Source organism: Protopterus annectens, chromosome 9.part0 (genome assembly GCF_019279795.1).
Source record: "Protopterus annectens isolate FY-2018-M chromosome 9.part0, PAN1.0, whole genome shotgun sequence".
Taxonomy (NCBI): Eukaryota; Metazoa; Chordata; order Ceratodontiformes; family Protopteridae; genus Protopterus; species Protopterus annectens.
The window spans coordinates 1,421,074,068-1,421,101,179 of record NC_056743.1 but is presented as its reverse complement, the minus strand read 5'-3'; the positions used below and the strand labels follow the sequence as shown (position 1 = coordinate 1,421,101,179).

At 40.7% G+C, this 27,112-nt stretch overlaps 1 protein-coding gene across 2 annotated transcripts in view; it reads left to right on the top strand.

Moving 5' to 3' along the window:
* ANKRD39 (ankyrin repeat domain 39) overlaps positions 1-27,112 on the top strand; it is a 426,259-nt gene that overhangs the window by 178,260 nt on the left and 220,887 nt on the right. For both annotated transcript variants that reach the window (XM_044084385.1, XM_044084384.1), the window contains exon 3: positions 2,920-3,023. In XM_044084385.1, coding sequence (XP_043940320.1) covers positions 2,920-3,023 — 104 coding nt within the window. The remainder of the gene's footprint in view (positions 1-2,919; positions 3,024-27,112) is intronic.

Sequence of the window (27,112 nt, the reverse complement as noted above, 5' to 3'; positions counted from 1 at the left end):
TTGTTTAAAGATAAAGATAAACAAGTAGCAACTAGTTAGAACAGTGCAATAAATGACCCCACAATTGAGTGCTAGGCCAGAGACAGATAAAATGCAAGTTTTAAGAAAAAAACGATTTTAAAATAAGTGCAACACAGGAAATGCAGTAAACAGGCTCTAGATGTGTTCTAAGTACAGTTACTAACACAGATATAAGCTTTAGCAAACCAGAAAATGCCAAAAAGTAGGCGGCAATGCAGAAAAACGTAACAAATAATCTGAAGAAAATACTTAAAATCTCAAAAGTGGCTCCCTTCTTCTCTCAGCGTTTTCTCCTCTTGGTGGGTGCTTCAGCAACAGCCAACAAGTCTGAAAAGACGCCAAAACCACGAGGCAGCCTGGTTTTAAGAGAGAGAGATCAAGGAGTTTGGAATTGACCCAAAATGGCCAATAAAACTAGTTTCTAGGCAGTAACCACTCCCACAGAGGCAGGCTGTACAGTGTCTACCACTGCCACTGATGAACACAGATACTTCCTTTTAGCCCAAGCAAGCAATGGCCTCCAAGAAACTTACAAACAGTTCAGAACAGCAAATCTGTAACTGAACCTTTTTAAAATACAGAAAGTGGGGAAAAAAGCAAGATTTTTTTTGTTTTTTTTTTGTGTTTACAAGTAGCAACTAGTTAGGACAGTGCAATAAATGACCCCACACTTGAGTGCTAGGCCAGAGACAGATAAAATGCAAGCTTTAAGAAAAAAACGATTTTAAAATAAGTGCAACACAGGAAATGCAGTAAACAGGCTCTAGATGTGTTCTAAGTACAGTTACTAACACAGATATAAGCTTTAGCAAACCAGAAAACGCCAAAAAGTAGGCGGCAATGCAGATAAACTTAACAAATAATCTGAAGAAAATACTTAAAATCTCAAAAGTGGCTCCCTTCTTCTCTCAGCATTTTCTCCTCTTGGTGGGTGCTTCAGCAACAGCCAACAAGTCTGAAAAGACGGCAAAACCATGAGGCAACCTGGTTTTAAGAGAGAGAGATCAAGGAGTTTGGAATTGACCCAACAAGTCTGAAAAGACGCCAAAACCACGAGGCAACCTGATTTTAATAGAGAGAGAGAGATCAAGGAGTTTGGAATTGACCCAAAATGGCCAATAAAACTACAGTAGAAATGCCTTGCACGCAGTGGCATATTTCCTATGGATTTCCCCAAATAATGTTTGTTTATTTCATTTAACACTGTCCTGTTGAACAAAGCTTGGTTTGTTTACTGCTTTTATTATAGTTCAAACAGTATTCAATATATAAGCAAAAGAGAGTCAATAGCATGAATAAACCACGAACAGGCAGGCAATAACTTGACTTCGCATGTAGTAAAACAACACTTAAAAGTAAAAACTTCTTTTATTACTATATACAGGTAAGCGCTTTCACATAGAGCTTAATCAGACCATTATAATAGTAATAGTCACTAATATATGTACAAGATCTTAGTCTATTTGATGAGTCTGCCTTTAAACTATGAGTGATTTGTTAATTGGTCACATTTTATTGGTTTCTGTCTTCTATTTAAATACCATTATGACTATTATTTTAATGGTCATGTGAAAGCGCTTACCTGTATGTAGTAATAAAAGAAGTTTTTACTTTTAAGTGTCATTTTACTACATGCAAAGTCAAGTTATTGCCTGCCTGTTCGTGGTTTATTCATGCTATAGACTCTCTTTTACTTATTTATTCGTTTGAATATAGCCACGTTTATCTGTGCTATGCGGTGTTTGTTGTTGTGATTAGTATTCAATATATAAATTATTCTTTGAAACATATCTTCATCAGTTCTATTAATTGTTGGTTTCTGGTGCTTTACTGTGGTAAACAAATTAAATAAAGGAGAATACATGTGGCCTACCATAGCTTTGTAAGTGCTGTGGGCACGGAAAAGTATTCAGGAATCCTATGTCCTGTCACTGGCTGAACTTTTTGCAGTTAAGTTTTGTGGTACTACATTGTCATGAGAAGACAACTGCCTCTGATCTTTAAGGAATGATACTTCTTTGAAAATGTTAACACTTTAGAAATAGGCAGTGTAGACTACATGGGACCCAGAAGATGACACAGCAGTGTCATACTCAAGTTCTTCAAATATCTGTTCATCTTACTTAACCAGCTGTCAGGTATTGTAAGTCTAGCAAAGACTAAGTATATGGTGTCTGTAACACTTGAGCATCCTTGGAACCTTGTGCATTATATGTGTTGTGGATTAAAGAGGAGTTGTTAGAAACATTCTGATGTTGGTATACTGTGTTGCTAGTGAAGTAACACAAGTTGTCATTGTACGTGGCCACCATAGTCAGTGTTAACTACTCATGAGATTGAAACATTGTCGTATAGCTTTGAATAAACTGCACATTGTTGTCTTTACTGACACTGTCAAGTCATGCTGCCATTTTAGCAGACCCTAGCATAGTACAGAAGTAGAGTTACCCCTGTGAGCTCCAGCTTCTGTTCCTTACAAAATTCTTGTCATTTACAACTCTTCATAATGTTTATAAAAATTTCTGTATGAACATATGTGTGGATTACGGCTGGGGGAAGTTTCACTGATGTTTGTGTTGCCATGGTAGTCTGATTCATGTTTTCTGCTAGTAAGTAGCAAATGTGGGTTACATCCTTGTTTGCTGTGTGTGAGAGAAGAGCAGAGTATACGTCCTGACTGGGAAATCAGAAGCTGGGAAAAGTGATTGACTGGAACTGTATCAGTCTGAATACTATCTGGCCAGATAGACTGAATAACTGCTGAAGAGGGGTTACAACAAAACTTGAATGGCAAATGCATGTGTGTGCATATGTGAGTAATATAAAACAATATTTGGAGGTGATTTTTTAATTGGATGTTAAGTAAAATTTCCTTTACTTTTTTACATTACACAATAGGTATCTGGTCAGCAGCTGTTGATGGGGACCTTGACCATGTCAAGAAGTTCCTTCAGAAGGGAACAGATCCTAGTGTTCCAGATCGGTCTGGCTATACGGCACTGGTAAGTGCAGTCTTGTAGTTAATGGCATATTGTCAGTCCTGTGCTTCATGTAAGGTTACAGTGTAATGGCATAGCATCTTAAAACTTGTGTGAAAAGCACTTTTATGTACATTTGTCTAGTATCAGAGCAGTAAAAGTAAAGCTGTTTTCAAAAGTTCAAAGACATTGTTTTGGAAAGGTTGAGAGAACAAAAAATGGGGGCAGGATTATCTAAAAATCAAGTATTTTTTCCATCAGCCTTAACCTGTGGTTTATCAAATTCAATCAGATCCAAAGCTGACACTTCACAATCTTGGCTCAGATCTCCAACTCCCCTCCCATAATTCGTGTGCTTCTGTTAAGTGTCAGATGCATTCTCCAAAGCTCTGTAGGAGACGAGCAATTTTGTGCTTTTTTGGTTGTATTTGTTCTTGTTTATGGATAGTTAGTTAGCCTTAAGTCTTTGTCTCCTCTTATTTGAAAAATAAATAAATAATGTTCCATTGTGTGTTAGATTAGGTAGTGCCTTCTGGGTGTGGGAGTTCTGTTGTAGGCGTAGGCCATACTTTGCAGTCTCATGTTTGGGATTTCTGCCTAAGTTGGGTTAATTATATATTGCTAAATTAACAGTACTAATTCAGTATAGTAAATTTCCATACTTCTCTTTACTAAATTATCATTAGATTACTGTTATTTCTGTTGCTGTTAACTTTGTTTTATTGTTGTGGTTACTCTGTTTGTGGTATTTCTCTTATAATGGCAGGAAATGTCTTCAGGCTTTCATAAGTGCCTTGAGTACACTCATAAACTGCCTCCTCAGGACTCCCATAATTGTTGTGTGTGTTGTTTAGGGTAGTCCATTTGGATTCAGATTGTCAGGTCTGTATCTCTTTTGGGACCAGGGTGTTGGCTAATCATCAGGCCAAATTGTTGTTGGAAGGGTTCATTCCCATCTCTTACTTAGCGGGTTCCCAGTCTTTTGGTTCTCCCTCTCCTTCTAAGAAATTTTTGGAGTAAGGGAAGAGAGAAAAATGTAAGGATAAAGATGGCGACATAAAAGAGAAGGTAAAATATAAAGAGTTCAGAAAACAACATGCTGATTTGTCAGCTGCAAATGAACCAACACAGAAGGCCTTAAGGCTGTCTGCCTCCACAGCTTCCACTGTGGACACAAAATTGTCCCCTTCCTGGTATTGATCCGCAGTCCTCTTGGTTCGAGTGTCTGAGCCACTTCAGTCCCTGCTATTGGAAATTGAGCCTTTTTTTGTGTGCTACTCCAGAGGCTAGTTGGCTTCACTCTCTCTTCTTGGCTATCACTCCAGATATAGAGTTTTCACTAATGCTTCACCCTCTCTGGTGTGGTCTTTCCCATTCAGGATCCAAGAATTGAATAAGCCCCTGCACCAGCCCGCTAAGCTGTCCTCTACAGCTTCCTGTAGGTCTGTAAGGTCCATATGGAGCCTTAGGGAAGTTAACTCAGACAAAATGATGTGAACTTTCTTGAAAGCCCAGATTAGCCAAGAGACCATTCCCTCCCCCATGGCTCTGGGGGTGAAGAGAGCTGGACCTTCCTCCACTTACTAGTTGCTTCTTCTCTCTTCCATCCTTCGGCAACAGTGACTATGGATCCAGCATCCATCCATGTGGTTCTCTTGTTGGTCCCTACAGGCTTGTTGCTTTCAACTCCAATCTTGATGTACTCAACTCTATATCTACAGGAGCCATCTGCATCCTGGAGCCAAGGGTTCAGGGCTGGGAGTCTGAGCTAGGGGTCTACTATTCTGTCCCAGTCTGGGACTATTTCACTACACCTAGTGTTAGATCCAGCCTGGTATTCTCATGTGCTTGGGGCACCTGTTTCACATCACCTTGTCCAGGCACAGGCTGCATTTCAAGGTCTCCCACAATGCATCTCTGTCTCTCCCAGTTTCTCCCCTTGTGGAGGAGTACAAGAAGCACCAGTCTAAATATCAATACCTAGATTCCCACAAGGAGTCTTAAACAGAGGATTTTGAACTTGATGAAAGGAAAGTGCCTCTTCCACTGGTCTCCTTGAATTGAAGAGACAAAGGGGTATGTTGACCACCAAAGAACCCTCTCCTAAGGAGTCGTTTTTTCTTGAGGCCATTGGTCCAAGCTCACCCATGTCTTGGGGGATACTCCCTACTGTGCTTGTTGACCTTATGTCAGGGAGGGCAAGGAGAGAGTCCAGTGTGGTGGAGCCAGTTCCACACAAGCCTGACAAAATCCTAGTTCCACTGAAGGATAGGCCTTATTGGAGCAAGGGGCCTGCATTTTATGCCATTATTGTTGCTGCAGCTACCAAGAAAGAATTCTTAGAGGAGAGTGCATGAAGTCCATCCTCCAAACAGAGAGTCATGAGCATTGGACAGATTTGGGAAGCACACACACATTTTGGACACATTCGCTGTGTGTACACTGAACTATATGGCACATCTGACTGGTCTTAAGACAGATTTGATCGATGAAGTCTATAAGTCAGTGGCATCCCAGCCATCAGTTGAGTCTTGTAAGCTCTTGGTGACTCAGTTGGCCACCATTTTGTGTATATAGATGTATCCATGCATCTCATTTCCAAAGCAGCAGATGGCATGGCCCGGGTGGCAGGCACTAGCATTGCAGTTCACTGGCATGCCTGTATGCACTTGTGTAATTTTGCTGAGTCTCAAGGTATTCTTCCTTAATACCCCCTTTGAAGAGTCCAGTTTGCTGGACCCTAAAGTTAAGAGAACACTGATCAGGAGAAATCAGAAATGCAAGATGTCTACTGTGGGAGTTCACTTTCCACCCCTCAGAGGACCCTCTGTTCTAAAAGTCTCAACAGCTTGTTCAGGGTGCTTCAGATGATAGCATCCCTATTGGCATGGAGGTGGAACTTCAGTGGACACCTAGATGCAGGTGTGGTCCAGAAAAGCAAGACTTTAGGGGACCTTTCTCTGTGAATTCCTTCAGGTGCTCCTCAAGGTTTGCCTGACTGTCCAACCTTAAGCTTGGGAGGCCATCACATCAGATGTCTGGACGTTGAAAGAACCATTTCCAAAGACTACACTATCCTTTATTAGTTTACCCACCTTTAAATTAAAGAGCCCTTACAGCTGTTCAAACCCTTCAGTGAGCGGAGGCAGCAGTAGAGATGCAAAAATTTATCACAAAATGAGTCATTGAGGAGCTGCCACCAGACCAGAGACAATCCAGAGTCTGTTCAAGATTCTTTTTGGTGTCAAGGCAGAATAAGTTTCTCATGCCCATTTTGGACCTAAGCAAGTTTAAATATGTTAAATACGTTTGTCAAGTAGATCAAGTGTTGGATAGTAACAGTGGAGCCCATTCTTCCCCTACTGAGGAAGGATGACTGGATGCGCTCAGTGGACCTTAAAAATGCTTACTACCCCATAAAGATAACAAAGTTTCCAGGAGGTTCCTCCACTTCTGGCTACTAGTTTTAAGCACTGCCCTTTGGTCTCACTATACCTCTCCTTGGTGTGTTCACCAACTGCATGACAGTGGTAACATCTCGGCTCAGACTGCAAGGATTCCTTTACATGAACAACTGTCTACTTACAGTAACTTTAAGGGCATTGTTGGATCAGGCGAGAGACTCCTTGCTCCATCTGTGCCTCTCCCTGGGTATTACAGTAAATTTTAACAAATCTAAACTGTGCAACATTCAAGTCCTGGAGTTTTTAGAATGCCATCTGGACATGACTAGTCAGATTGCCAACCTTCCTCCTTCAAGAGCATCTCTACATCCTCAGGCCCACCAAATTCTTCTGCTTCAGAGGCCATGAATTTCTTTAGTTCCCTGCCTTCTTGGTCTAATAGCCACTGCAATATCTCTAGTTCCATTAGCCAGGTGTTACATGAGGGTTCTTCAGTGAATTTTCAATTCTGTGTTTTGTGATAACTCACCCAATAAATTTCTGCATACGAAATTTCTGCATACGTCTTACTGAAGTTTGTCATCACATCTAATGGTGGCTGACTTTGGACCATATCTCCTCAGTGCATCCATTTGTCCTTCCCCATCCCCAAAGCCACAGTGACCATGGACTCTTCCCTCCTGGGGTGGGGGGCAATATGAGGGGAAACACTGTCCAAAGTGCTTGGTGTCAGTCAGAGGCCCATCTGCACATCATTGTTTTGGAGATAAGAGCAGTCCTCTTGGCATTTCAGGTCTTTCATGACTGCCTTCCCAAAGGTGTAATTTCCATCCAAATTGACAACATGGTGGTGGTCTGTTACTTCAAACAAACAAGGGAGAACATGATCCTGTCCTCTGTGGTGATAGGTCATGAGGTTGTGGCAGTGGGGTGATGTCCATACAATGCTTTTTTATAGTATTATAGTAATGCACATCCCAGGGAAATCCAGCATTCCAGTGGACAAATTGAGCAGGAACAGTGTGATATTTCATGAGTAATCCCTCAATCCATCAGTGGCTATGCAGATTTTCATCTGATGGGGTCATCCATGCTGTGACCTGTTTGTGACTTTTTACAACTTGAAATGTAGCAGCTTCTTTGCCCTGCTTTCCACTCCCAAGGAAAAGTCCCAGAGGGATGTTCCACTCCATGTTTGGCCCCTAGGTCTCCTCTAAATTTACCCTCCAGAAAACTATTATAAAGTTTTTACAGATAGCAGCTTGTTGTAGTGCAACTGTAAATCTCATTGCCCCACTCTGACCTAGACACATTTTGTTTCCCTTACTATGACCTCATTAGTCCATGCTTCTTGGGTTCTGGATCCAGCTCCAGATCTGATTTCCCATCCTTTGCAGCAGACTTGCCGTACTCTGAAACCCCTTAGGTTGATCACTTGGTTCCTCCACTTTCAATGACCAAAGATTGTCTGTCTGTCTAGACCACAAGCTATCTGATAGTCGTACATATCCTTTTGTCATCTTAAAAGCTCTCCACCAGAAAACTTTATAGCATTAAGCTGATAAAGTGTAACATTTTGGGTCATATAAAGGGGGTTGGACCCTTTTTACATACTTTTAAATGCCATTTTGGATTTTTTTTTTATTGCTGGCCTTTTCCAGTCTGGGTCTAGCTAATCTGCTATTAAGGTTTAGCTGGCGGCCATTTCCAGTTTATATGTTGGTCAAGATCACCTGCCTATAGCTTCCTTAAGATTATCCTCAGACATTTTGAAAGGTATCTTCCTTCTCACATCTCCTTTTAGGGAGCCTCTCCCACCTTGGGTTCTACTGCTTCTTCTACAAATCTTAACCCAGGATGTTCTTTGAACCTGCTGCTACTGTAGATCTAAAGTTTTTATTGTGTAAGATTTTTTTAATTACAGTAACTTAAATCGGATGAATCTCTGAACTTTTTTTTAGACTTTGTTCTGTAGTTCTCCTTGTTTTATTTTTCACAGTTTCGTTGCTGACTAGTCCTTCCTTTCTGCCTAAGGTGGCCTCTGAGTTAAAACTGAATCAGTTTATTCAGTTGGCAATATTTTCCCAAATTTCAGTAATAAGGATGAATACATGCTTCACTGGCTGAACCTTTATCATCAGTTGAGATTTTATTTTGAAAGGACCAAAGGCTTCAGGAAATTGGACCAGCTGTATGTCATTCTCTCCAGAAAAGCTTTCCAAACCAGTATCTAAGATTACTTTGTCCAAATTGCTTTCATAGGTTCGTAGGTTCATAGGACAATACTAGGCTATTGGCCTGGAGGCCCTTATAATCCTAGCCAAGAATTTCACCTATGTACCCACAAAGTCAGCACCTGTTTTCCCTGTCCAGCAGGGACACAGGTGGGATCCCAGGGATATATTTTCTGGTTCCCATCCAGTCGTCCAGGTTCCTCTTAAAGAGGGATAGTGAGGTACTCTGCTTGACAAGGAGAGGAAGTCTAATCCACAGATGAGGGAGTCATTGGGACACAAATCTATCCTACCAACAAGTTCTATTAATGTCACAGAGCAGGTTGAGACCTTGCGTGTGGGTTGCGTGAGTGGAGTTTGACTTATGGATATGCAGCAACTCCATTAAGGCCTAGTCTCTGAGATGGCTTTGTATGCCAGACAGGTCACCTCTGAGCAGTCTGTATGAGACTAAGTAGAGGGACAGGGCTTTTAGCCTATCTGTATAGGATAGGTGTTTGAGACCCTGGATTTTCCTAGTCAGGAACCTCTGTGGTCTCTCCAACTGCTGCATGTGCTTGGCAAGGTACATACCAAAGGGGGCATTGTACTTGATAATGGGTCTGATAAGGGAGGAGTGCAGGGATGTTATGACCTCCTTGTTCCTGGATGAAATACCCTTACCTATGAGGTGGGCCATGTAGAAAGCCTTCCGTACAATGGAGGCAACATGGTGGTCAAAAGTCAGGTTGCTATCAACCTGGGTGCCGAAGTCCCTCACGACTGATTGCATGCTTAATACGTTGTTATTAATGTGATAATTAGTGGGGACACCATTTTTCCCCAAAGGGAATAATGATGCATTTCTTTGCATTCAGTTTGAGGCCCTGCTTTTGGCACCAGTCATTAGATTGGTTAAGGCCCTCTTGGAGGATGTTCACATCACTAGGGGAATTTATGACAGTACACAGCTTGCAGTCATCATGTCTAAATATCTGAATGTATCTGTAATTTTTCTATGTGGAGCTTTTCTCCCCAGGCCTCTGCTGAAAAAGGGCCTTTTTGGCTCAGTCAGACCCCCCCCCCCGTTAACAAATGTAAAATAAAATAAATCTGCAAACTTTGTCAGCCACAGACCACTAGTTTTGGCTTGCACCTCAGAAAAGTATATGGGGTACGCAGCTTGTTACGGGTCTACTACTAGAGGTGGCTTCCCCTATTTTGACTGAGTGGGTTCTATCAGTGAGCCAGTCAGCTACCCATCTGGTAACATACGGGTTGATGCCTAGCTGGGAGAGTTTATCTATTATGCCCGAGTGGGGACTAGTGTCAAAGGCTTTGGCTAAGTCAAGGTAGGCGGTATGCACTGTCTTGCCCTCATCCATGGCATTGGTGACTGTTTCAAAGAAGGCGACCAAGTTTAACAGGCATGATCTCCCTTTGACAAAACCAAACTGTGTGGGATCAAGTGTCTTGAGGTTGCCAATGTCCTTGTTTATAAGGTCCATGATGCGTTTCATGGCCTTGCAGATCAAGCTAGTTAGGCTGATTGGCCTATAATTGCCTATGTCAGTGGACGTTTGTGCAGAGGGATGACAGTGGCTCTCCTCCATTTTGCTGAGATGAAGCCAGTGCACAGGCTTTGGTTGAATAGGGTGCCTAGTGGTGTCGAGAGCTCTTGTCTGACTTCATGTAGGACACAGCCAGGGATGTTGTTGGGTCCCATGGAGGCTGTATTTTTTCCCTTTGAGGTTGCAGACATATGTGAAGATGGCTTTGTGATTGTCCTTAGTGGATGTGGACAATTTGGACTCTGTTAGCTAAGAGGATTTCACCAGTGACATTATTTGATTGTTCAGACAAAGGAGAGATTGCTTCCAACTTGGCACCTGCTCCTCGGTCCTGGACAGCAATTCATTCCTTTTATTCTAAAGTCTGTTTATTCCTGCTGTCCACTAGACAGGTTTACTCTTCAGTGAGGAAGATGATTTAGTCCTGTCGGGTACTGTTGAGTCCATGCAGCTCGACCCTGGCAAGGGGGGGGGCAGGGGAGATGATGATTTTGAAAGTGATTGCTTTATGGTCGGATCTTACCAAGGAGGATGACACTGTAGGAGTGCTACAGTGGCTACTCATGTTGGTTAGTACCACATCCAGGATATTTTCACCTCTTGTGGGGGTGTTGACCAGCTGACCAATGCATTGGCATTGACGAAGTCGAGGAATCTCTGGGCATTCGTGTTTGAGCTAGACTAAGTCTTCCACTGTATGGTTGGGTAGTTAAAGTCACCCAGAATCAGGGAAGAGGGTTGAATCTTGATGTACTCAAGTAAGTCCAGATAGATGGAGTGAGCCTCCCAAGTCATGATTGGGGATCTGTAGTTAGCTATGATTTGAATAGATGTTTTGTCAATAGTTAACTGCACCTGGAGTGTCTCCTGTGTGTCATACTGTTTGACCACCCTGGAGGTGTGTATGTCTTTGCTAAATATTGCAACTCTACCTCCTTTAGCTTTGCAGCCCTCTGTTTGGAGCCTGAAAGTATGGTAGGACAAGTAACCTGGTAAGGCTGGGGTGCTCTCCACAGCTTCGAACCAGTTTTCAGTATGCACAAATGTCAGCATCTTCCAGGGTGAGGAGTGCTTGCAATGAGTGCAGTTTCATGTTAAGACTCCTAGCATTTAGCAACATGACCTTTAAATTTTGTTTAGAAGAATTTTTCACATTGGTAATTTTGTCCTCATGACTTTGCCTAAAAAAGGCACTATCGGGGAGCAAAAGCCTTTGCCAGAAGCCTGAAGCCCGAAGCCCAGGGAAGACAGATGAAGGCCATCTCTGGCAAAGCATCGTGGTCTGTCAATCATGTCCTCCCAGGCTGTCAGGTACTGGATCCCCTTGGAATGACACCAGAAACTAAGCATTTCCTTTGTATACGCTAGCAATGGATCATCCTTACCTGCTGAGCCAAAATCTCATTCTACCAGTGCAGTGTCTACTTCAATAACCTTCTTTGTTCACACTTGCTTAGCTGATATTTGCTCAGCAGCTTCCTGGTCAAATACTCATACCTGTGTCCCCCATTATAAACCTAAGATTTAGTCCAGGTGTAGGGCTTCTTTTGGCTCCACCATTTTGCAGAACGTTTTCTCCTGATACCACTAAGTTAGACTTGCTGGCAGCTCTGTCCCACAGGTTGAGGTGGATGGAAAAGACAACATCCAATGTAAAAATTAAGCTCTTACCATAATGCTAGGTCCATGTTGTCTTCTTCAGTCTGTCTTAACCATCCCAACCCCCATCCCCCTACCAAATCATCCCCTATCATGGAACTTATAAACAAAGACGTGGCAACCTTCAAACACTGGACCCCACGCAGTTTGTGTTCGTGAAGGGCCAATCTTGTCTCCTGAACCTGATTGACTTCTTCAAATCAGTCTCCAGAGCCATGGACAAGGGTAAGGTGGTCCACACAGCCTATCTGGACCTCGCCAAAGCCTTCGACACCATCCTCCACTCTGGAATCCTAGATAAACTTACTAAGCCTGGCATTAATCCCTATGTCACTCAATGGGTTGCCAACTGGCTTACTGACAGAACCCACACTGTAAAAGTAGCCAAATCCAGCTCCAGACAAGTGAGAAAATGCAGTACCTCAGGGTTCAGTCCTGGGACCGCTCTTGTTTGGCATCTACTTCTCTGAAGTACAGGCCAATACTAAGGAACTCTGGCTAACAAAGTTAACAGATGACTGCAAACTGGGAGCCATTATCGAATCCCCAAATGATGTGGATATTCTATAAAAGAGCCTTACAGAAACAGATGCTTGGTGCCAGAGCCATGGGCTCAAGCTCAGTGCCAAGAAGTGTATAGTTATCCCCTTTGGGAAAAACATGTACTCGTGAATTACCACATAGGTGGCAGTACACTTAACACCGAAAGTGTGATAAGAGACTTGGGGACACAGGTGGACAGTGGTCTCACTTTCGATAACCACATTGCCACAACAGTCAGGAAATCTTTCTGTGTGGCACACCTCATCACTAAGGGCTTTTCATCCAGAAAAAAGGAGGTCATTGTCCCACTGTACTGATCCCTCATTAGACCCATTATAGAATACAGCTCCCTATTTGGTATGTACCTTTCAAGACATCTGCAACAGCTAGGAAAGGCCGCAGAAATACCTCACTAAAAGAATCACAGGCCTAAAGCAGATGTCCTATGATGACCATCTAAAAAAACTCCACCTATACACTGTCACATATTGTCTACTCAGAGGCAATCTCTGCTTAACGTACAAGGCCATGTCAAACCCATAGCTGTTGGACATGCTACACTTAAAGAAATCCCAATCGCTCAGAGACACATACTCCAGGGATCTAAACCTTGTCATCACAATGAACAAAACATGCTCGAGGGATGGGTTCCTGACCCGGAGACTCCCCAGACTCTGGAATAGACTGCCCATACTTGTCAAGCAGAGCGCCTCTTTGGCCCTCTTCAAAAGGAACCTTGATGATTGGATGGGAGGTAGGAAATTCATCCCAGGGATCACGTCCGTCGCCCTGCTAGACAGGGGTCCAGGGAAGTAAATACTGTGGGAAGAAATAGCCAGGGAATTGTTATGGCTAGGCTTGTATAAGCCCTAGGGCCGATAGCCTAGTACCATCCTATGAACCTATAAATTGTCATGGAGTTTGTTAGTTCTTAATGGGCCTTGCAGGCTGGTCTGCAGTCTTTATTACAGACCTTCCTGATCTTAGTCTCAGTTTTTTCTTGTGTGACTTCTTTGCCCTGAATGCCCCCCACCCCCCACCCCAGTCACAATGTAAACACTGAGCATTATGTGAGAGGAGTTAAAGCTTTGGAACCAGGATTCTGAAGCGCTGGTCTCAGATCTGAAAGCCCACACTTTGGGACTGATGAAAGAAGAAAACACAGATATAGATATTTGGTAAGTACATAATGTTTGATTTCAAAACATAGGTTAGGAAAGGTTGAGAGAAGAGAAAACAGGGAGAGGAATTTAAGAATCTCAGGAATACTGAGTCATTCTGAGTATATACCTGGGACGTGTTTACTCAACTCCAATTTGTTTTTCCTGATAGGTTTTATACTGGTAAAACCCTTAGAAAGCAATAGCAAAGGATTTTTGAACATATAAATAATACTGAAGAAGCAAGACTACAATAACACCATATATAGATTTTCTACAGAATGTATCCATTTTAAGAAGTTCCACTTTTTTATTTTAGAAAAAAGCTACATGTCCAGAAAAGGGACATTGAGCTACTACTTTTAAGTATTTTAAGAAGGTTTTTTTGTGTTTTAATAAGACAGTATGTGATTTAAAGTGAAGTAGTGTATGCTATGTAGTTTTCATTGGTGGTTTATCACATTTTCAAAATGATGATATTTAATAAGAAGAATCTGAGTTGTACTTTGATTTGCCTCTTACTCGATTGAGCAAGGAAAGACAGATGGTCAGTTGCTTGTTTGGTGCCAAGATCCATCAGATCATGCATGCATTCAAGTCCATGAACAAAAGTACCAGAATGACTGTTGTAGTTCATGCTGATGTCAATAATTTGAGGTGTACCTCCTCGGAATATATGAATAGAGGTATGATGAAGCTCTCAGACTGTGTCCAAGGCAGATTCTGCAAGGATAATGTCGCTGTATGAGCAAAAAGTAATTGACTTCAGTAATTGGCTTAGTATTTGGTGTCATTCATAGAGGGTCCAATATTCGTCATCCTGGGAAGATATGATTGATAGACCATGCTGCTTCACCAGAGATGGCCTGCATCTGTCCCCTGTAGGGTTTTGATTATTGGTATAGACGTCATCCACCGCTATAGTGCCTTTTTTAAGCAATGCCTACCTTATAAACCCACCAGCATAACATAAAACAAGCAAAGGAAAATATGAAGGTGTTACTGATGATTGCTAGGAGCCTAAACAAGAAGCTTCACTCCCTACAAGCCATTCTTACCCTGGAGGACATTGATGTTTGTGTAGTGACTGAGACATGGTTTAAAGTAGCGGAGAGCACTCCTGCTGTGAAGAGCTATAATGCCTTCCACACGTTTAGACCAAGTACTACACAGGAGAGGAAAAAAAGTTGAAGTGTCTCATTCTACATCCAGAAGAGACTCGCATCAAGGCTGTTAATGCAGAATGATGCATTAGAGCCTCTTCATGTACAAATAATCATCAGAAGGGTCCCTTACTGTATATTAGCTGGCTATAGAACTCCCTCCATTTCAAAAGAAAGACACAACTGCCTACAGCAACTAGAATCACTCAGTATTAAACCCAATCCTATGTTCCCATGTGTTCTAAACTGTCCCAACTACAGAGTGGGAAACCTACACAACCACTAGTACACAAGCACAGAGATTCCAGTACTTTGTAAATATATGTACCCTGGAAAAATATCCAGAGTACCAACTAGGGGGAATAACATCTTGGAGCTTTTCCTTACTAATAAGGGAGCATCTTGCACCATCCCTAGCATATCTTTATCAACTGTTAGGTCTCACCATAAAGCAGTCTCCTTTTGAAATAAATCTGAAACCAGAGATCCCTTCCACCCAGGGTTGCTTTAGAATTTGTAAAGACAAGCTACCTACTCCTAAGTGATACACTGCCAAGTTTCAAATCCCCACCAAACCCAGTTAACTCCACTGAATACTAGGGTTGCCACCTTTTCAAATGCCCAAAGTGGGACATTCTTTGTAGAAATGTGAGAGTTTGCAGGACAAAACATATCCACAGTTAGTGCAAAGGACAGAACTTCACTTTTTTGTCACAATAAAAGCTTTTTATGTAACATTTGCATTGCTTATGCTTTTTTATATAATATTTATGTGTTTCAGATACAAAATAACTGTTTTATGCAACTATTAAAGAAAACATAAGAAATATATTTTGTCTTAAAATCTCAGGACATTTGCCATTTTTTAGATGTTTTCGCAAGATGTAACTGTCCAAAGTGGGATTGTCCCTTGCAAAGAGGGACCGGGGGTAACCCTTCTAAATACACAGAAATGTACACCACCACACTATACCAGTATGTAAGCAGCTGCATAAATGCAGCTGTACCCAATAAGAACAAGTGCAGGACAAACCCCAGAAACAAACCCACATGTCAGAACAATAATATCAACGAGCTTTATAATAGAAGGAAAAGAGTTCTGATAAAATGTAAGAGTAATTCCTAGAATGCTAGAGCCCTTATCACTGAAACAAGCAAACAACTCGGGACCTTAAAAAAATCCATCAAAGCCAACTTTGACACTAACATAACTACCCAAGTCAAAGACAATTTCAAGTCATTGTTTAGTTTTGTTTTTAATCTCAAAAACACAGTGCAGCAATGCACTGAGCTGATTGTGGATGATGCTACTACACTGAGGCTGGAGATGCTACAAAACTTTTTTATTTTATCATTTGTTGGCCGTGAAAGTCCAACTAGGACAGAGCCTATATTCAGCCGAGGCCCAGGGAGAAACACACCAGATGCATGTCTGGCTGATAAATTTAGCTCTGACTTTACCCTTCTCTCCCCTCCCTTCTCCTGTCCCTCAAGATATACCTGAAACTGGCTCACTTCTAGCTACCACAGAAGACTGAGTCCTAAAAGTGCTATCAAAACCTAAAAATACTGCATTGATGGGTCCTGACAATATCCGTGGATGCATCTTAAATAGCATGAAGTATGATGATTTAGTCACACCCCTAACAACGCTGTTCAGTCTCATTCAGGTTTTGTACCAAGTGAATGGAGAACAGCTACAGTCACTCTCTGCATAAGGAGAGGATCTTCCACAGACAGGCAGTTACAGACCCATAAGTCTGACTAGCCTGATATTCAAAGCCTTGGAAAGATTTATGGAATTAATCAGGACATAGAAAACCTCCAAACACTAAACCTGTATATGTTTGTATTTGTCAGTGGAAGGTCATGCTTACGTAACTTGCTGCATTTTTTGAAAAAGTCACCAAAGCAATTGATGAAGGCAAAATTGTCCACACCACATACCTTGAACAGGCCAGTGTATTTGACACAATTTCCCATTCGGGCATAGTAGAAAAGGCAAATAAACTAGGAATAAACTCCTGTGTCACCTGCTGGTTTAACATCTGGCTCACAAATATGATGGGGATAATCAAAATAGAGGAAGTTACCTCCACAAAGAAATCAGTCACCAGTGGAGTCCCCCAGAGTTCTCTGCTGGGACTTTTCTTCTTTGGCATCTACTTTTCTGAAGTAAACGCTAATACTAAAGGGCTTTGGCTGAAAGAGCAGTCATTGAATCCCCAAATGATTTGTTCATCCTACAGGAAGGTTTGTCACAAACAAGTAACTGTTTCCAAAATCGTGAACTGAAAGTAAGTGCCACTAAATGCATTATTGTATCCTTTGGTAAGTTATCCACCCCAGGGAACTACCACAGTGGCAATACACCCCGAAGAGCTGACCCAGCTGTTTGGGATTTGTGAACTTATGTGCACAGTGACCTAACTTTTGACCAATGTGTCTGTTGTTGTAAGAATGTCCTATGTTGCACAGCTTATTAACAAAGGGATTGTGTCTAGATCTGGGTATGTCATAGCTCCCTTTACTTAGCTCTTAGTAGGCCAATCGTTGAATAAAATTCCCTCCATGGCATGTGACTATCCAGACACATGCTACAATTGGAACACCCACAAAGATACCTTACTATAAGGATACAAGGCCTAAACAACATGTCCTGTGTGGACTGACTCAAGGCCCTGTCATATCCTACAGACTGCTAAGAGATACCAGTGTCTGGCATTCAAGGCATCCCCCGACCCATTACTGATGAATTTACTGCACATCAGCAAGTTAAATGGCATCAGAAATATTCTGTATAGGAATCTAAACCTCTTCAGCAACATCAACATGAATGATTTAGAGGAACGGGTATACCTCGTAGAGGATACCGCTGTTGTGGAACAAAGTTCATCCCTGCCCATATTCAAGAGCAACTTGGATCTATGGATAGGAAACAGAAAATTTACCCCAAGACTGCCCCCCTCCCACTACTAATGGACAGAGACAGCTCTTAAATGCTTTATCCCATATATGGGTCCCGTCAAATCATCTGTGTTATGATCCCATTTATTCTCATTAGGGTTAATATATAATTATCTACCATGGGATGGGTAAGGCCAATCAATAACCAAATGGGATTGGTTATTTCAAGCACAAAAAGGGAAATAGGCTAGGCTTAATGACCCACAAAGCATTTAGACTAGTACTTATAGGTTCATAGGCTCTTAGGTGTGGTGATGTACAGATGAAATGACTGATTTGTTTTTTGTTTATTTGTTTTATTAATATTAAACTTGTTTTCCAGGTTTCTATTCAGCTGGTTTTGTTTTTATTTTAATTTACTTTGTACACTATGATGAAAACACTCTGAACTCTGATTCCCCTTCAACTAAAAATAATACTGCTTCCAGAATAATTTAAACACATCTGCTTTTAATCTCATAGTGTTAATTCTAGGTAGCCAAACAAATTGTTAAAAAAAGACACTTAGAATATCTTTTGTCTCTTGTTCCATGGCAGAATTATCTTTTCCTGGGTTAATGCTTAGTGATAGTCCGTCTCCCCTTGTATTTGTGTGAAAACTGCACCACCTGTTTTTAACTGAAATTAAGCATTCCTGTAACAGCCTTGAAAGAAAGATTGTACTTGCTTTTGCACGTCAACCTCTGTCACATTCGTGTCTGAACCAGAATACATTTCTTCCTTGGAAGACGCTCGATACCACCTCCTTCCCTTTGAGGTATCAGTACTTGTGTGAGTTCCATTTAAACACAAGATTAGGAATTAAACAATGGTAGAACTGAATCAAACAAGAAGGGAACATCTCGTTATATGCTACAAACTCTCATCCCATATCTTCCAAGGAATCTCCCTTTTAGAGTTCTTACTTGCATATAGATTATATTCAGTGATTGAGACTTTCTGTTTGGTAACCAATGATATTTATGATAGGCTTTTACTTAGAAGTGATACCGATAATTCTTTAATTGCCTTTTATAAGAGAGTCATGGCTTAGTGGTAGGTCATACAGACTAGTGTTACCAAGGTCCTGGGTTTGAGACTGACAGTGAGAATTTATTTTGGGTTGGGAGGGTGGCCTAATGGTTAAGGTGTTTGCCTTACAAACACAAGGTACAGGGTTTGAATCTCACAGGGGATAATTGGCTAGGCTCAAAATGGCTCACAAGGGCAGTTAGCCTAGTACTAACCTATGAACCTATGAACCTATAATAAAATTTGGTCTGAGATGCAACTTTTTTAGGGCTCAGGAAGACTGGAGTCAGTGGTGATAAGGATGCCTATTCTGCTTGCTTTATAAATGATACTAATATTGCTGTCACATTCTTTACTGAGGACAGCATTACCTGACAAACTGAAAGTCTGATCTAGGAGTACATAAATTTATCTGATCTTTTGGTGACTGTCAGGGTTAAACAGTGCTTAGTTGTGACTGATAAAGATACTTTTTGTTGTGGAGAACGTTGTACATGTAGATACATACTGCAATGTGGTACTTGCTTGATTACTAGTAAAAAGTACAAAAAAACCTAGACAAGCTAAAGTTTTCACTGTGTGATACCTTAAACCTTCTGTAATAGAGGCCTATGTGATATATGCAAATAATCTGTTAAGGATATCAGGTGTTTCAGCTATATGGCTTCTGAATGTCGATGACTTTACTTTTTTATAAGTAGGTTTAAGGTATCACATAGTGAAAACTGTAGCTTGGCTAGGTTTTTCTTGTAGTTTTTACTAATTGGTTTATCTGTGTGATTTTTTTTTACTTTTTGGTTTGGTTGATTACTAGAATATGTTTAGTTTCACCTGGTTACTGTGTTCACAATTCTTTGAGAGTTGATAATTTGTCTTGTTCTTGTACTCGCCACATTTTCGATACTTGTAAAACAGCACATAAACTACATTTAAGAATAATTCATCAGGGATATAAGAAATGATGATGTGAGGTATTGCCCACTATATACCAAAAATCTGGAGTTTTGTAAAGAATTGTATGTCATTTGTATATCATACTGATTTGTACCGGTGCTTGTTCTGAAAGTTTATTTGTAAAGCTGATTGCATTAAAAGTGTACCAACAGTGAGTCCTTCTGGCAGAAAAGAAATAAACCTGCATGTTAGACTGTATTGTAACTGTTAAAATGAATATATTGTAATAGAGGATGCTGGAAGAGAAGAGGTTAATCTCAGTCTAGCTAACTTTAAAAAAATAGTCTGAAAATAAATTACCCATTTAGACCATAAAAACTGTATCTTACAGTTGTGATTGCAGCCAGAGACAAAAATGCCTGTGAAAACTAGGACTAGGAATCTTACAGTATTGTCCTTAGGAGTGAACTAATTGTAACCCTGGAAGGCTGGAAGTTTTTGAAATGGTTTATAGTTTCCAGATGCTATAACACATCCTAGCAAAGTCCTGTGTGTGTGTGTGTGTGTGTGTGTGTGTGTGTGTGTGTGTGTGTGTGTGTGTGTGTGTGTGTGTGTATTATGACCCATGTGAGCTAGAGTCTGGTTCAATTTCTAGTAAAAGGGATAGTGTGGTAACCAGAAGTCAGATAAATAGATGTATGTGATGTTGTTCTGTAATCCAGCACTAACATGATGCTTTAATACTAGATGAAATAGAAGTCTCAGAACAGTCTGTTTGTGAAACCTGACAAAGAAGGTCCCCTCACCCACATCATCTTGCCTTGATCTATTACGTGAACTGGGGGACAGTAATTCTTTAGATCATTCAGGAAAATACAGTGAGATTAGTTAAGTATTGTTGTTCTGTATCTGTGTGAACCTTTCCATCTGTGTTATTTTAATATTACTGTGATTGAAACTCTGGTGTGTATTGTAAATAGATACTTAATATTTCCATGTTATTTTATTGTTTATTATTAAATATGTTTAAACTTTTCATTGTAGCTCATCTTTTAGAGAGCATTTTAACCTTTGAGATTACTTACATTTATTTGTTGACACTATGGCCACTCCTGAAAGCTTTGCTGCATTGGTCAAGCATTACCATTTGTGTTAGTATTCATTTTACTCAGTATAATTGGTTACCCTTGTCAGAGCCATAGATGTCTGGCTTTGGAGTGTTCTGGTGGCAGTATCTACCTTATAATCTGGGCAGAGGGAACATAGCTGGTAAATCTGTGTCAGCCTTTCCCAATTTTGTATGTTTGCGTGTGTGTGTGAAAATCAAATCTCAGAGTGTGTGTGTCAGCTACTTGGAGCAGGGACACAGAGCACTGGTTTTACAGAGAGGGTGGTGGAGGACTTGGCTTGGAACACTCGGCTGAGTACTGAACTCTACAGTTGTGGTCAGTGTTGAGTCTTATTTGGGGCCTGGTGAGGGAGAGGGAAATCAAGCCCTAGGAAGAGTGTGTGTTCTTAAGAGAAATTGTGCTTGGTGCAGAAAGCTGCATCTGGAAATACTGTGTGTATCCATTTTTGTTCCAAGTGAACATCCCTCACAGTGTCCATGATAAGGATTGAGACTCCTTCATCACTGGCCCATTGATGGCCCTTTTGCAAGACGGTTTTATGAGTCTTAGCAGTAGAGTCTTAGCAGTAGAGTGCTGAGGGAATAAAAATCTGTGTACTGTTTTAGATTAGTGACAATGTCACATCATTTAGCAACAGAAGGATTCTGCAGCAAAAGAGACGTGGCATATTTTAAACTATGCAGTAAAGACTAAAACGTCCACAAACAATTGTGCAGAAAAGTACATGTTTACTGTAAAATGAGCATTACTGTCTGTAGGAAGTCCATAGCCACCATCACATTTTTGGCACTAGGCAGAGAAAACAAATTCAAGACGCACATAATGTAAAACTAAAATTCCATGCCCCCCACACACCCATGGCCTGGACCAAAACTGCTTATGTCAAATTGTAAAAAAATCACTGGGTTGCAAGTGTCCGAGAGTAATCAGCTGGACATATATGCACTTATGCCTTCCTACAAAAAAAAATATATATATATATATATATATATATATATATATATATATATATATATATGTATATGTATATAAAACCTAATGTACCGAGCAAGCATTGCATGTGCACATGCACATGTGTATTACTTTGCTAAGCAATCCCCACACACTGCAGTTAATGTGAAGCGATAGCACAAAAATGAATACAGTGACTTTTTTTTAAAGAGAGAAATTGTATTTCCTACCTTTCTGTAAAGATTATTGATGTAAATGAGAAATGTTTCTACTTCAATATGTGATGCCTTCATTCTAAACATCTTTGAGTTTTGTAAGAGTCTACACATCTGATGTAGTTTTATATGCAGCAGTGGCACTTGGGTTTCAGGGAGCTATCTATGTCTAACAGGGTTAAATCGGTGTTGCCAGTTAATTGTGTAGATTATTGTTAGCCACCCAGTCCTTGCTATTAAAGAAATAGTTGCTTGCTTGGATCTTTTTTTAAATGAGGGAGCAGATCGGAGGTTGACTGTGCATTCTATGTCTTGTTCAGATTTCCACTCATTTTCTGTCTTGTCATTGTTTATAGTGTCTTCAGAATTGGACAAGGAGAGGAGTGGGAACCACTCAGAAAAAGGACATTAGCACAGTGACATGACTAAGTTGAGCAACACTTGATAGACCATTTTAATGATTGCACAGTTTCAGACCCCACAGTCTGTTTTGCATTTATTTTTCATTGCCTTTTCCACTAAACAATTAAACTTCTCTGAGTTTGCTGTTTAAAGTTTTGCTGGCAAGTGTGGATCTGAACAACAAAGTGGCTGCAATGCTACGTCTACCTCAGAAAGAGAGAACAGGGTAAAGAATGACACGTTTGATACTTTTTTTTCAAGCCAAGTGACAGGTCTTTTGAAGACTGCCAAGGAGGTCATAGGGATGTTAAGAACTCCAGCAGTGTTATTTTGAGGTTGCCAGCCAAAGTTGTAGCACTGCAATTACAGTAGAACCAGCTATCAGGACAGTTTCATGTTTGCAAACATGGTTTGGAGCACACTTATTTAAGTGCATCTAAAAGATTGTCTTTAGAGCATAAAACAGTGCAAGCAGCTGTAATGTTCACTGCCCAGCTTCAGAGACGTACTAGATATGACCAAGTAAACTGATCTTAATTTAACAATATAAACTCCTAGAATGGAAGCTGAAGGTCAGCCCTTGTGGGCTACTGACTTTTTTTCAGTAACTTTAATTTTTACATTGGTTTCTGAATACTTGACTGTGGTTAGTCAAGTAAATGTAAAGTTAACTGAATAGTATTAGAATTGTTAGGAAAATCTGTGGTCTTGCTTCAGTTCAAATAAGCCAAGTAAATAATTGCAAATGAAAAACAGAGCCTTCAGGATCCATCACTTCTAGCGTACAGCAGATCACATCCTAATGTCATTTTATTCAGTTTCTGTGTATTTTGCAATATAGTGACTTTCCACGATTTTATAGCATAACAAATGTCATATAATATTCAGAACTACAGGCTTTTCTATCTTATTGGTTATTATTAAATGGCAGTTTTGTTTGAGGAAGTATTTCATGGGGGGGGGGGGGGGGACTGAATCTCATTAAGACACACTGATTGACCATATCCTACAGATTGTCTCCTGGCCTAAATATTGTCACTAGGAAAATGATAAAGCAGAAGTATTCATGTATAATTAATACATAAAGGACAGTGCCTTGTATATACTTCCAGGACCAGACAGTTCACAAAACTTAACAGTTACTGGTTGAAGAATATGTGAAGAATGAACTTCGGTATGACTCTGCATCAATAAACAACATGCCCTCTCTGCTCCGCATGTTAGTGTAAAGTTTACTGTGAACAGTCTTATTCTAGGACATTTTTTTTACTTACTTGTGTGCACATTTTATTGTGAAGGAAAGACAGGAGGGCTGTGAGTAGTTAATATATATGAAAGGGGACGGGAAAGCATTAAATTTTGAGTGGATTTTGAGGAGGATGAAAATTTGTTAGTCTTCCTGAAAGTTGAGGGAAAGGACTGCATTAAAGCTGTAAATGAATTGTTGGCCAGGTGGACTGGAATACCAAGAGCAGAAATAGGCTTATCTCACTGGGTGACCAGCACTTGAAGGGCATAGAGGGCATCAACTATTCATTATCAGACTGCAGACATTTCAGGTGAATTGCCAGTATTGGTAGAACATGATTTCCCATTTTAGACCTGTAAATTGACAACTGCGTTGCTACAGGTAATTAAAGAGTGGAAATTGAGATGGGGTTGTCTTTATCCAATCATCCTGTGGGTCTTTGTACAGGGCATCACTAAATCATCTGCTATTCCAGGAAAAGCAATGAAGTTTGTGGAAAAAAAAAACATTAATTTGAGAGTGTGGGAACATGGAATGAATTAGCCCACTTCAGAAGTGCATGCAAGAGAAGACACAACAGGAATGAACACTCAGGATAAAGAAGCTGGTATCTTTATATTCCAGTGACAACAGAGATTAAGAGAAAAGATGCATACCATACAGGAGGCAAGAAGAAGTTGGGTCAATGAAAAATGAAGGGACAATGTCTGACATTGACATGATGGCATCTAGCAAAGAAAGATAAAAGACCAGCAAGCCACAGAAGACTAATAACAAAACTGTCTGTTACTGACAGTCTGATATGTTTTCAGTGTGTGAGCTTTGCTTTAGCAACATTTTGTCCATTAAAAAAAACTAAAATTAATCAGAATGACACATGAGGTAAGAAACAAACTTTGTGCAGATAACATCCATTTCATTAGATACCATATAATTATATTGTATTATTGTTTGTATGTGAGCTGCATATTGTAGGGGAAAAGGAAGGAGGAAGAGGAGGAGACTCCTCTGAGTTGAGATATTTCTATTTCTATTGTTTGATTACTTAACACCACAGAGGAGTTTATCCCAGTGACTATACTTGTGAAACAGTAGGAATAATACGAGATACAACCTCTAAATCCAAGATGGATGAAGACCGTGGGGAAAGATGAGGGATGTTTTATTCTTATTTTATGGTTGAGGTTAAAATTCTGGGGTAGAAAAAGAATTTTAAGCAATTTGCTTAATTTTATGTCATTGGATGCTCATTGTCTTGAAAAGACAAGGCAGCAAGTATTGTAGGCAGTGTTATGCATCTATAACCAAAATTGTCTACTGCATACAGTTAGGTATGTTTTTCTTTAACTTCAGTTTTTAAATGGACAACATGTTGATAAAGCAGTCAGATTGATACATGAAGTAAGAAACGTACCTTGTGAAGATGACTTCCATTTTGTTTTATTTAACAGCAGTATATTGTATTTGTTTTCATGTGGATTACATATTTTTAGGGAATGGGAAAGGGGAAGAGGAGAAGACTCCTCTGATTTGAGATGTCTGTGTTGTTTAATTGCTTACCAGCATGGTTGAGTTTAGGCCAGTGGCTATACTGTGAAACAGTAGGAAATGATAGGAGGCACAGCCTCTAAGATGATAATCCAAGATAGAGGAAGATTGTGGGGGAAGACGGGGGGGGGGGGGGTATAAAAAGAATTTTAATCAGTTTTGCATAGCTTTATAAGATTTTCCCCTTAGTAGTTTGTGTACAATAGTGGAATACGATGTACAGTGGAGAGTAAATACATTGGTAGAAGGACTCCCATTATATGTTGTAGAGGATTTACTTTTGGTTAGCCGGAATAGCTTTGCCAAAGCTACCGGTTTGCATAGTTCTAGGAGAATATACAAGGGGAAAAATGTTGATACTTGCTGTGAAGAGTTGTTATTTAGACATGTTATGTTTGGAACAAGGTCTTAGGGGTACCAGGGTTCAGGTCAGCATAATGTTGATTTCTTGGGTTGTTGGGTTAGCGGCCATAAATGGAAAGGCTTATGGAGAAACATTCGATTGGGAGGTGAGTTGAGAGGAGGAAATTGGATCAAGTATATGTTAAAGTGGGATGACTACTGTTTTGATAAGGTATGAAAACAAGTATAGTAGACAATTTGTATCTGTGAGGAGGATTGATGTGGAGAAGTATGGAAAGAACCAAAATGAGAATAGGGAGACTATTGGTTATATTTATACTGAGCTGCTCAGTGCAGCATTTAGGTTTGTGCAGCTTAAATTTTGGAGAATGGTGTCTAAAGCTTATTATAATAGACAGGTTGGATTGAAATAGGAGTTGTTTTACCTGGTTAAAGACAGAGAATTGAAGTAAATGAAGCTATGAGAGGGGCTACTGGGAAGAGGCCATAGCTAAAGGGAGAAATCATGGAATTATTGGTAATGAATTAGTAAAGAGACTAGAAGAAAAGGGAATTGAAGAGAGTTTGCAGAAGAAGCGGGTCATCCTCGGCAACATTTTGCACTGTCAGAGTAATGACAGGAGGAGGGGAGAGGATTCAGGTGTGTGATTATAAATGAGCATTAGCAGGGCAGGGAGTTGTTTACATATATTTGTATGTGTTTACATATATTTGTATATAGTTTTGATGGGAAAGGGGGGTGGATATTCCAGCACTGTCAAAGGTAGGGGAAGAGGCTCAGTAGATGGAAGACTAGTTTGGAAACTACAGGGATGTTGTAGGGGGAAAAATAAGATCTGAAGTAGTTAACTTCATATCTGCAATCTGTGGGTATTCGGTTCCATATCGGATCCGAGCCGGCAACTTTTCAAGCATCTGCTCCAAGCTCCTCCCCTTACCCATAATCCATCACCATCTCCTAGCTTCCCTCAGATCTCGTTTGCCGCTTTGTGCATCAGCATCATGATCTCTGTAGCTCCAAGTGTTGGGTTGTTAGTAAGTACATTTTGGCATTTTTTTTGCTGTATTTAGTGAGTGTGTGTGGTTGTTTAGTTCACCCTTCCTCCCCCATTCGCTGTTCACTGGTTTAAACTTTAAAAAAAAAAAAAGCTTGTTGTAAAGTAGTCTAGTAAGGCCCTCCCTACCCCTTAGGTGTGTGTGCTAGAGTGTTAGTTTTAAGTAGGTTGGCTGTGTGTGTTAGTGTTATGGCTGATCAGCCAAAGCCTACCTTCAGAAAATGCACAGGGTGTGGCCATAAGCTTTCACCGGCCGATGGCCACACCCTGTGTGTTATTTGCCTGGGTGTTCCCCATTTTTCTGTTGAGTGTAGCGTGTGTGCTGAGTTTAACCCCAGGGCGTTAAAAGAACGAAAGACCAAACTGTTTGCAAAAAGCCTTCTACCTGTTTCCTCCCTGGATTCATCGGCCTCAGCTCCTCCAGCAGTTGCTCAACCTCCCCCTCAGGCTGGGACTCACCCTCCCACTAGACCTGTTGAAGGGGAGGCCAAGGAAAGGACAGGAAGAACAAGGACAGAGGCAAGAGGGGGATAGGCCCCGCAAACGGTCTCCAGAGCGGGAGCCCTTCCCTAGCCCACTTGCTAAAGTATCTAGGCCTACATCTCTTCAGCTCCA